Source organism: Rhagoletis zephyria, unplaced genomic scaffold, assembly GCF_001687245.7.
Source record: "Rhagoletis zephyria isolate East Lansing unplaced genomic scaffold, Rhagoletis_zephyria_1.1 Rzeph_scaffold_00043, whole genome shotgun sequence".
In the NCBI taxonomy this organism is placed as follows: domain Eukaryota; kingdom Metazoa; phylum Arthropoda; class Insecta; order Diptera; family Tephritidae; genus Rhagoletis; species Rhagoletis zephyria.
The window spans coordinates 45,370-57,550 of NW_016157127.1; the positions used below are offsets into that span (position 1 = coordinate 45,370).

General features: G+C 40.1%; 2 protein-coding genes across 4 annotated transcripts in view; one reads left to right on the top strand and one right to left on the bottom strand.

The window, feature by feature from the left end:
• Positions 1 to 12,181, bottom strand: part of LOC108367308 (Zinc finger protein ush) — a 628,184-nt gene that overhangs the window by 30,259 nt on the left and 585,744 nt on the right. The window lies entirely within an intron of this gene.
• Cox10 (Cytochrome c oxidase assembly factor 10) overlaps positions 3,634 to 12,181 on the top strand; it is a 20,222-nt gene continuing 11,674 nt past the window's right edge. Inside the window, exons 1-4 of one of the 3 annotated variants that reach the window (XM_017621931.1) lie at positions 3,634 to 3,700; positions 3,773 to 3,916; positions 3,966 to 4,215; positions 4,272 to 4,958. In XM_017621931.1, coding sequence (XP_017477420.1) covers positions 3,866 to 3,916; positions 3,966 to 4,215; positions 4,272 to 4,958 — 988 coding nt within the window. In that variant the 5' untranslated portion in view covers positions 3,634 to 3,700; positions 3,773 to 3,865. The other 2 variants (XM_017621937.1, XM_017621945.1) reach the window with 2 other exon arrangements.

Consider the following 12,181-nt stretch of genomic DNA (forward strand, 5'->3'; position numbering starts at 1 on the left):
TAATTGACAGCACCGACAAATGAATATATACACAAACAAATATTCGGTTATGGTTAAAACAATTCAAGTTTTTGTATTGAATTTTTGGTTTAAAATTTATTTTTTCCTTTTCAGTAGGGTTTTTGCACATTATCTCCTGCGTGAGAATTGATCGTAATATATACGCATCTAAATAAGTGACTGGAACACGGCTGTTTGTCAAAAGCATACGATTTCGAACTCGCGTAAATGTACATTTGCTAAATGCTATAGCATGAACGCTCTTCGAAAACATATGTTCGAAAGTGCTAAATGTTGCATTTTTAATGCAGCAAAAACGCTGCATAACTTACTTTTACGCTCTAATTACCGGAGCAGCCCGGAAAGCGTATGGAACAAAGCCATTATTTTCTTAGATGTGGCAGCACTTTTCTAATATCAGTGTGAAACCATGGTTGAAACAACAGTTCTGTATTAAGATTGTGTGTGTACGTATATGAGTGCGTGATAATTTTAAAAACATACTTAATTTACTAAAAATACATAATAAATGTAAAAAATATGTTTATATTTCATTGTGCGGGGTTTTATTGCAACTATTTTGCCGAAGTGTGTATGTAAATCTAGTGTTTATTGTGTGAAATAGCGCCGAGAGGTTAGTTCAATTTATAAACTTTAACAACAAATAAATTAAAAACTATAATCCTCCGGCAGCTAAAAACTTTGGCCCGTAGTCATAGTCAAAATAAAGTCGACTTTAAAGTTAGTTGCAGCTTTTTGACATAATTTTCAATGGGATATCTGTCAAAACGCTGCAACTAACTTTAAAGACGACTTTATTTTGACTATGACTACGGGCCATTATATTTGCAATCAGGAGAACTCCCCCTACCGTTCCATAGCAACCTTAAGGTACGAACGCACTAAGCGATGCAACACTGCACTGGAACAGCAGCGGTGCGACGCTTCGCTGCAAAATTTTTAATTTATTTGTGTGAAAACCTTCAAAGAAGATGGATGCCAGTCACACTGATGTAATGTTAACGCCTTTTATTTTTTTTTTTCCTTTACAAATACTTCTCAAATGTTGTGTTTATTTACATAAAATTTTTTTCTTGAATGAAATGCATGTGAATATTCACTCACAATTCGAAACCCAATTTCTTCAAGTTACAAATATAATACGAAATGTTATGTCGTTGCGCTGGGTATACCGCACTATGCGGCACCGAAACTGCGCGACACTATGCGGCGCGACACTTTTGCCTAGTTGGTCAACTTTGCCGCGGAACGTCACGTCGCGTAGCTCCGCTGCAGCGTAGTGCGGTATGCTCCATAAGAATTCATGCAAAGACTATTTTGCAACGCTGTGTGTTGTCGTGTCGCGTTGCCTAGTGCGGTCGTACCTTTAATGCGGATATCCGGGGATGGCTAATTAAATTGCAACCCTTTGCATTCAACTTTTGGTTGAATGGCCATTCAACTAACCGCTTTCAACACAATTGATCGCCTGCCAACATTTAGCTATTAAACTTTTTTTCGTGCAACCCTGCGTTGAGTTGAACGCAAATGTTGAACGCAAAGTTTAATAATAGGTATGTTTTATTCAACCATCCCAAGCAAATAGCTAAATCTTGGTCAAATAAAACGAAATTAGCTTATTTCCTATGTTAGCCTAATTTTGACAGTTGTTTGACTGCAATTGGTGTCAAAGTAAGTTTTTGCCTCTTTCTGATTGGCTGAAGGAGAAAATTTCTTATGCTGAATGGCAATGCCTCTTGTTCAATATGCAAGCCAAGATAGCCTTTCATAAGCCAATATATACTACATTTATGCGACAGAATTCGTGAATTCTTCATTTCATGAATTCAAAAATGGTCCCGTTTATGCATAGTTCGCGAATTCATGAAATAAAGTGATTTGAAAAAGTGGCAACGCACTGGCGGGAAACTGTACAGTAGGGTTGTTATTTTTTGCCTCCTTTTGAATTTGCAAAAGCCGTTGGTGCCAGGCAATGAACCTTATTTTATTCAAATTGGTTTTAATACATTTTCAGTTTATTCTATTTGAATTCATTTTAAATTTGAACAATTCCACATAACTTTTCCAGTGTTTAAAATTCTGGTTATGCCACTCATGGTTATTATTCTGAAAACATCGTAACCCTAGTAAACAGCTGTTTGTGGAACGTGGCGTTGCCGGACTTGCACTTCACGATTTCATGAAATTATGCCGAATTCATGGTTAACTTTCGTGTATAACTAAATTCATGAATTTGTGATTATGCAGCCAATTTTAACCAAATTCATGAAATGATTTCGTGAATTTGACTACGCATAAACGTAGTAATAATTATGTTGGGTAAGTCCTCCATACCTAATGTGACCAACTATTTCATAGCTCAAAGAAGTACAGGTTAGGTTGGGTTAAGTTAACGCTTCATATTCCTCTTCACAGCTGATAAAAAGGGATCAGTTGAAATTCCGAGTCTCGCCGCATGAATACCAATCGCACCATGGCCTGTTGGAACCCCCAACACTAGCACTTGAGAGGTAACGGGTTTAAAGTGTCCTATAAAAATATTTTCTGCAGCAGAGAAACGTCTTCTTTTCCTATTTTAGATCACAAAAGAATCCGGTTCCTCTTAGCTCAATAGCAATTCGTACTGCGACAATTCTGTCTGCCTCTGGAGTGGCATTGTTAAAGGCCCCCTTCATATCGCATAAGGCCCCTACTGCATAATCTTTACGCGTGAAGGCTTCCTCTGACCACTTTACCAATGTGTGCAGGGCGGTATTCACCGACCTTTTCTTTCAATAAGCATATTGAGATCTTGAAAGACAGTCACGAGGAATCTCGTTCCTTATGTAAAGGTCTATCAGTCTCTCTAGCGTTTCTAGCAAAAACGAAGAGAGACTGATAGGTCTAAATTCCCAAGGGGAAACATGAGGGCCTTTACAGCCTTCGAGATGAACATAACATTTATATCATGAGACAAAAGCTGCGAAAGCGATCCGAAAATTGTCGCTAACTTGTTACAAAATTTCCCTCCTGAAGTACAAAATACCGCAAAGAAGTACATTTGTCTGTACTTCGAAGTACGTAGGACAAGAGCGAGTACTTCCGAAAGAAGCACGGTTCGTCACATTATCCATACCAAATAAGCTAATAGCTTAAAATTTCTGGACAAATAAAACACGGCTTATGCAAACACTGCTCAACCCCATGAACCAAAAAGACAAGATCACGCGGGCAGGAGACTAGCCCGTTAGAATCGCATTAAGGAAAAAAGTTGAACGATTTTGACATTAGCCGTTTATTTACATTTCTTCGTTGTTTACAATTTGGTGGTGGCTTTTTACTGCAATTTTCTTCATTTTCGCTTGTGACAACGTGTGTACACATAAGATAAAGAATAATTTAACACAACGGCATGATTTTTAGAAGAATTTGCATAATAAAAATGATTTTTCATGCGTTCAACAATTTCGCGGTTTTCTCCGTTCTCTTCGTTGTTTACTTCTTACAGCAAAGATGGCGTCGAGATTTCGGCAGCTAGAAAATAACTTTTTTCGTTCTTTCCGTCCCGCGTGATCTTGTGTCTTTCGTTCATGGCTCAACCCAGTCTCACTTTTTCAACTTGAACGTCGTCTTGATATCGATTTTTGCTCTCCAGACGTGAGGCAACTTGATAGTCAGTCAAACAGCTGATGAGATCTAGGTGTGTTCCGTTTATCGAATCTTTAATTATTGTATCATGAATTGTCCCGATGCATCGATTTTTTTTCTACAGGCCTAATTTAAATGTGTTATTATTTAATACTTAAACACTTTATGTGGATAAGATGGAATTTTGATTTTCAGTCGATCGAAGATAGATGTTAGAATGTTTATTTCCTGGAGATCATATAAAAGCAGTTTTATAGAAGTTCACAAAGTATAATTTTGTGGTTAAGACACACTATCGAAATTAATTATTCGTATAGTTTACTAGGTTAATACGTATGTGCCATGTAGAAGGTTGCAGTAATTCTGGAAAGAAATGTTCGGATGTTGTTATGGTACCAGTGACTAGAATTCCGCTAATAAGCCAAAAATGTAATGGAAGTTCGTTGAATAGTGTGCCGCAAGATGGGGATACCGATGTGGTCGAAGGTATTTGGCGACCCAGTCCATATACTGCTTTGGGCAATGTAATAAGTCATTATAAACAATTATCGAAATTCCGGCTAACGTGTAAGTTAACCTCAGATCACAATTAAAAATATTTTAACATAAGATTACAAATTTAGCTTTAGTAGTTATTACTGCGATGAGCGGATACGCGATGGCACCCACGCCGTTTGACATATATACCTTTTCTGCGTGTTCCTTGGGTACTGGATTAGTTTCCGCAGCTGCTAATGCTATAAACCAATATCACGAAGTACCTTTTGATTCACAGATGTCAAGGACAAAAAATCGCGTCTTAGTTACAGGGCAGCTAGCACCGTTGCATTGTATTGGATTTGCCTTACTCTCAGCAACGACAGGACTCAGTTTGCTTTATTTTGGTGTGAATGGTTTGACAGCGGCATTAGGGTTCACTAACCTCATATTGTATACTGCGGTGTATACACCTCTGAAAAGGGTGAGCATACTGAATACATGGATCGGATCTCTGGTAGGAGCTATACCTCCTTTGATGGGATGGGCTGGCAGCGCTGGCAATCTTGACGCTGCATCATTTTTTCTGGCCGGAGTACTTTTTGCTTGGCAATTTCCTCATTTTAATGCTTTATCATGGAATCTTCGACCTGATTACTCTCGCGCTGGTTATCGAATGATGGCAGTGACTAATCCTGCTTTGTGTCGACGAACATCATTGAAATACACGGCTGCTATTGCTATACTCTCAGCTTTAGCTCCATTTTTCAATATTACGTCATATTGGTTTCTTTTGGAATCTGTTCCTTTGAATGCGTACTTCTGTTATTTGGGTAAGTATCTTTTAACTGATTAAGGCTGCGTTTCACCAGATTCATTTAATGGTGATTTCGTTTCTTCCAAATAATGGTGCTCTTTAACGGTGAAAAATGTGGTTGATATTACACTCACAACCCTGTAAAAGAGCATGTTTTTACCCTCTTGTTATCTGGCTCACGCATTTCATAATAATGCTGTTTTACGCAACCATCTGGTCGTCAGAGCAACCTTCTCCTGAAAAAGCTTCAAAGGGCAGATTATGTGCCTTTTTTGTCTTAGAAGAGTGACATTTTAAGAAACGAACAAGGAATTTTCCAACCATTTGCCATTATTTAGAATCGAAAGAACATGGGGCAATCAAAAGGCAACATTCTTTGGTAGAAGCGAAAACACCATCAGTGAAAATTATTTTTATTTTCGAATATTTGGTTCCACCAATCAATTTTAATTTGTTTTGGTGCTTGGTCACGCCGAAAATTGATGCAAAACAATCTAAAGGGGCATCAACGGCGCGTGTTACTGCCAGTATTTTTTGCATTCCCTAACTCGCAAAAAGGTGCAAGAATTTACAGGAATTTACCAGAAAACGTTCCCGTACTCGGTGCTCAGGCAAAGTAGGGAAAAAATGGGACATTAAAATCTGTCCTTGTCAGAAGTTGCAAGATTTTACCCGAAGAATTTTTCCTTGTAAAATCTGGTGAAGTGTCATCAGCTATTCAAACGAATTGAAAGTTAAATAAGCAACAAGTAATTTTTAAGCAAGAAACGAAACTGACTTCAATTCTCATATAAAAATTTAAAATTATCGTTAATTTATTCATGATCCAATGATCGGATTTAAACCAAATTAGTATGGGACCACCTGTGAGGTAACATCTTTCCTTAAAAAAAAAGGATTATAAAAATCGGTTAACGTGGTCCAAAGTTATGCGGTAACATACATATGTATATAAAAAAATATACACCCCTATTGTGAGTGTCGACTGGTAGTAGATAAACGATGCTTATTCGATTATCGCTTTCCCATGGTATTATGCATGTCGATTTCTCGTTCAATAAGCGACTGTGAATAGTTTTTATCGCTCATTTTTCTGCAACTGTTTGTTTGTAGAAGGATGAGCGACTATAAACTGTTCACACGCACTTCTGTCTGTCTGTCTGCGAACATATGCAGCATGTTTTGGGTGATTTGGCTGCAATTTAGTTTGGCATCCTCGGAGTTCCGCATTAAGGTAGCTATGGAACGGTAGAGGGAGTTCTCCTGATTGCAAATATATATACTTTTAGCCGCAGCAGGCTTATAGTTTTTAAGTTATTTGTTGTTAAAGTTTGTAAATTGAACTAACCTCTTGGCGCTATTTCACACAATAAACACTATATTTATGTACACACTTCGGCAAAATAGTTGCATTAAAACCCCGGCCTGAGATTTCCACTTTAATATACAATTCTTAATTAATTAATTAAGTAAAACGCGTTTATAAATGTTGTTGTTGTTGGTGTTGTTGTTGTTGTTCTCTCTGGTGGTTGAGGGAGCTTTGAAATGTAAAAGTTAAACAGTAGCGGGGAAAGGACACCACCCTGAGGAACCCCCTGTTTTATTTTTCGTTGCTTACTCGTTTTGTCTCTAAATATTACCGACGAATGTCGACCACTCAGATAATTTGCCGACCACCGTTTGAGCCTCTGTGGGAGAGAGGAGGCCTCTATATCTTCCAGTAGCGTGGAATGGCAGACGGTGTCAAACGCCTTTGACAAGTCCAACGCTACTAGAATCGTTCTCTCACAGGGACGGTTACGGTTAAGGCCACGAGTTATCTGAGTGTTTATGGCGTTAAGTGCTGTTGTTGTACTGTGCACTTTACGGAAACCATGCTGATGCTTCGCTGGGGTCAGGTGGTTTGTGAAGTACGGGAGTAGCAAGGCCTCGAGTGTCTTCGCTACCGGGGAAAGGAGTGTAATCGGACGATACGAATCTCCTTTGTTGGCAGGTTTCCCCGGTTTGAGCAGTGGGACCACTCTCCCCACCTTCCAGATGTCTGGGATGATGAGAGTGGCCATTGACAAGTTGAGGACCTCCGTTAGGTACGCTACCCCCGCAGGACCCAAATTTTTCAGCATCAGCATGCATATTCCGTCGGGACCCATGGCTTTGGAGGCTTTCGCCTTCCCGATGGCCACCTGAACTTCACCGCAAGTGAAAGCAAGGGGGGCACAAGTTGTTGGCAGTTTGTGCAGCCTTCTGGTCACTCGACGCTTGGCTTTGTCCACCGGAGGATGCAGTATGAACTGCCGGCTAAAATAGCTCGCGCATCGCTCCGGGTCCGACGAGGCATGGTCGCCGAAGGAAATTTCGACTCTGTCGTCGTGCTTCGTCGGATTAGACAATGACCTCACGGTTGACCAAAGCTTGCTCACACCAGAGGTGAAGTTGCAAGTCTTCAGATGCTCCTCCCACTTCTTCCGCTTATGTACGTTTACTAGTTGCCGAATCTCCGCGTTGAGATCCCTGATACGGGGATCTCCGGGATCGGCCTGACGAAGGCTATCACGCTCATCGGCTAGAACAGCCGCTTCGGCAGGGAAGTTTGGACGTGGGTCCGATATACATCCTGCCGGTATGAAGCGAGCTGCAGCAGCAGTGATAGCCCTGCGGAACTTACGTTCACCGAGATGGACGTCGGTTGGTGTGGGGAGCGCTGCGAAGGTGTTTTCAGTAAACTCCGCGTAACCTTTCCAATCAGCTTTAGAAAAGTTGATATAGGTCCGGTGTTTGGCGGAGGCAAAGTCGGTTGGTTTATCAATCGAGATGACTATGGGTAGATGGTCTGATGCTAGAGTCAGCATAGGTCGCCACGTTATGCTGTTTATCAGACCAGCGCTGACTATTGTGATGTCTGGCGAGCTACTGCAGTTACCCATAATCCTGGTGGGTGCGTCGTCGTTCATTGTGCAGAATGTCGAATCGTCTATCTGCTCAGCCAAGTCTGTTCCCCTACGATCGTTTGACAGGCTTGAGTGCCAAAGATCGTGGTGCGCATTAAAGTCACCTACTACCATACGGTTTTCACCTCTGAGGAGCGCACCTATATCAGGGTGATATCCTGCCGGGCAGCAGGTGACAGGGGGTATGTATATATTAAATATTTCGAGCTCGACATCGCCTGACCGGATAGCGATGCCCTGACATTCTAGGGTGGTATCCCTGCGGTCGATGTCTGCTTCGATAAGACGATACTGCACGGTGTGGTGCGTGATGAACGCTAAGCCACCACCATTATCTCGCTCGCGATCTCGACGGTGCACGTTGTACCCGGCACAATTCAACAAAGTTGAATTGCTGTGCAACTTCGTCTCTTGGACCGCAGCTATTAATATACCATGCCGACACATGAAGACGGTTATCTCCTCAATCTTGCTCTGTAGCCCGTTACAGTTAAATTGAAGGAGCTTCATGTGGTTCGGGAGACGTGTCGTGATGTGGGGTGTAAGTGATGTGTATGTTCTTGCCGCCGTTGGCTGTGTGTGCTGCTGAGGTGATTGCCGCCCTGTGGTGGTGGTGGGGGGCGTCGCAATTGACGTCTGCGACCGAGCAGCGCAACACGGGCCCTCGAAATTCCCCGTCCAATCTCGCGTGGTACGCAGACCTGAACATGCCCTAAAGTGGCACCAGCCAAGGCAGGTGTTGCACTTGACTGATGTCACATTACGGAATATTCTGGTCTGACATACCGTGCAGATTGTAGGGGGAACCAGGAGTTGTTGGCGGCGGCGTGTGGGTGGTGGTGCGGTTGTGTGTGTTATGTGGTCTGTAGTGGCTGTGGTACGGTCTGTGGTGTTATTATGTTGTTGTGTTGTGGTGACTGTGTGTGGCTGCTGTGTGAGTGTGTGAGGCTGCTCGGGCGGACTATGGTTAGCCGTGGAGGCTGCTCTGTTTGAGCAACAGGGGGCCACGTACGACGTGGTCCACTGTCTGTGTGTCCGTAGTCCCGAGCAGACCCTGAGGTGACTCCACCCCTCGCAGGCATTACACTTGACTGAGGTGGAGTTGTGGTGTAATCGTCTTCGGCATACACAGCAGGTGTATGTTTCTGGCCCAGGGTTTGACTCGATGCCAGCCCTGAGTAGGAGAATGCGTAGTGAATGTAGCCCTATGGACGGACAACTTCTAAGATACTTCGCCGACCTAAACGGGGTTAGATCGCCGAAACAACAGCCCTTGGTCGGGTGAAACCCGAGTCATTCCGGTACGTAGAACCGGCTGTCGTGGGAATGCATAATTATTTGTGATATCACATGGTGACGCATTCAGAAAACAAGAGTATCTCCTTCAAACACACATCATTGATCCAAAAACAATGTAATAGATATAGCACAGATGTAGCCATGATAAAAATATAGTAAGGTAGCTGAGAGTCACTTTTAAAATTCTTGACGTTTCCAAACAATTTAATTTTTAAATTTACTCACAAACTCACACACACATTTTCATTTTCAATCTCAAGCAACAACAATTTCGAACAATTTCGATTTTTTATTTTCACTTTTATATGATTTTAAAATGTTGGCAAACTTCAAAAAAAAAATAATGGCCGACAAATTGAGAGAACGGTTCTACCTTGCTATGTTTTTATCATGGATGTAGCTTTAAAATTATAAAATTTTCATTTCAACAATCAACGTACCAAAACCGAAAACTTCAGCAAAACAACATTTCAGCATGCTGCATTTAAATCTATTTTGGTATATTTAAAGGAAAATTATGGTACAAACGAAAAATGTCATACGGCAACCATAGTCAGCACACACTAAAGTAAACCAACTGGAGATTAATAGCAAATTAGCGAAAAATAAGCACAACAAACGTTGTGCATATTAAATTTACTCACTTTTTCGTTGTATACTAGCATTAATAATAAATTTTGCAATAAGTAACTCAAAAAGGCCATATTTTCTTTTGTTTATTTACAACATGTGTTTGTGATCAGCTGCTTTTCTAACTTGCAAGTTTTAGCTGGGAAAAATTTTTCCAGCAGAAATTTGCAGCTCTCTTTCACATTTTGCTCTCTCAATTTCCCCTACTTTGCAAGTTTTTTGGGTACGAGAACGCAAAACCAGTAAAAGTTTTCTAAAACTTTAGATAGTTGGGCGTACGAGTACACTCCTAATNCACATTTTGCTCTCTCAATTTCCCCTACTTTGCAAGTTTTTTGTGTACGAGAACGCAAAACCAGTAAAAGTTTTCTAAAACTTTAGAAAGTTGGGCGTACGAGTACACTCCTATTTACTGGTGTTATTGTAGTTCAAAGTACACAAATGTAGAAAACGTACATCGATAATTTGATAAATAATGAAAATTTGTAATAAAAAAGACCCGATTTTTTATTACAAATTTTCGCCTGCGGCGGTTTTTCCATAAAAATCATTACTTCGATAAATAATGAAAATTTGTAATAAAAAAGACCCGATTTTTTATTACAAATTTTCGCCTGCGGCGGTTTTTCCATAAAAATCAATACTTCGATAAATAATGAAAATTTTTAATAAAATATCGCGCTTTTTTTTATTACAAATTTTCGCCTGCGGCGCTTTTTCCATAAAAATCAATACTTCGATAAATAATGAAAATTTGTAATAAAAAATCGGGTCTTTTTTATTACAAATTTTCGCCTGCGGCGCTTTTCCCATAAAAATCAATACTTCGATAAATAAGGAAAATTTGTAATAAAAAAGACCCGATTTTTTATTACAAATTTTCGCCTGCGGCGCTTTTCCCATAAAAATCAATACTTCGATAAATAAGGAAAATTTGTAATAAAAAAGACCCGATTTTTTATTACAAATTTTCGCCTGCGGCGCTTTTCCCATAAAAATCAATACTTCGATAAATAAGGAAAATTTGTAATAAAAAAGACCCGATTTTTTATTACAAATTTTCGCCTGCGGCGCTTTTCCCATAAAAATCAATACTTCGATAAATAAGGAAAATTTGTAATAAAAAAGACCCGATTTTTTATTACAAATTTTCGCCTGCGGCGCTTTTCCCATAAAAATCAATACTTCGATAAATAAGGAAAATTTGTAATAAAAAAGACCCGATTTTTTATTACAAATTTTCGCCTGCGGCGCTTTTCCCATAAAAATCAATACTTCGATAAACAATGAAAATTTTTAATAAAAAATCGCGCGATTTTCTTCTCCTGCGGCACTTGTCATTTTTTGTATATATATTGGGGGTGTTTAACCCCATACCCTCCTTTACTACTAATTCAACGCTGAGCAGGAAAATGGGTACGATAAAAACTATTCTCTTTTATTGTTATTTTCTTAGATGTGGCAGCACTCTTCTAATGTCAGTGTTGAACCATGGTTGAATCAACGGTTCTGTATTCACAATGTGCGTATACATATATAAGTGCGTGATAACTATAAAAACTTACTTAATTTACTAAAAACACATCATAAATGTAAAAAAATTTTTTACATTTCATTGTGCGGGGTTTTAATGCAACTATTTTGCCGAAGTGTGTACATAAATATAGTCTTTATTGTGTGAAATAGCGCCGAGAGGTTAGTTCAATTTACAAAATTTAACAACAAATAACTTAAAAACTATAAGCCTCCTGCAGCTAAAAGTATATATATTTGCAATCAGGAGAACTCCCCCTACCCCCCCATAGCCACCTTTTTTTTGTACGCGGGGGATGCCAAACTAAAATTTTCCCGTTGTGATTCACAGTTTGCCTTACATGAAGCGCATGGGCTTAATTTGGGTCTTTGATCCAATACCATGCCCGGCCATCTGATTGAAAGCGATTAATTAAGTCTTGTTAGACCAAATAACCTTCAATTGAAATTTTAAAATATGTTTTTTATTGCATTCTGAACGGCCTAACATATCCCAATAGGCAACGGGTTGGTTTTCGTGCGATGCAGCAAAATGCTGCCACTCTCGCACATGTATTTTGATCAAAATGGTTTTTTCTTGTTGTTGTTGTTGTTGTTGTTGTTGTAGCGGCTACAACAACCCCACCCAGGACGGTTGGTATCTCAGTCGTTGTCGTCAAGTTCCACTAACGGCAACCCTAGGAAGCGTGCAGCTTCTGTGGGGTTTGTCCACAGGGACAAGGCCGTTAGGGTTGTCGGGTTTTCCGGGCATGCGAAGAGATGTTTCGAGTCATGTGGGGTCTCTCCGCATGCCGGACACTCATTCGGCACATCCTCATTCAACCTACTC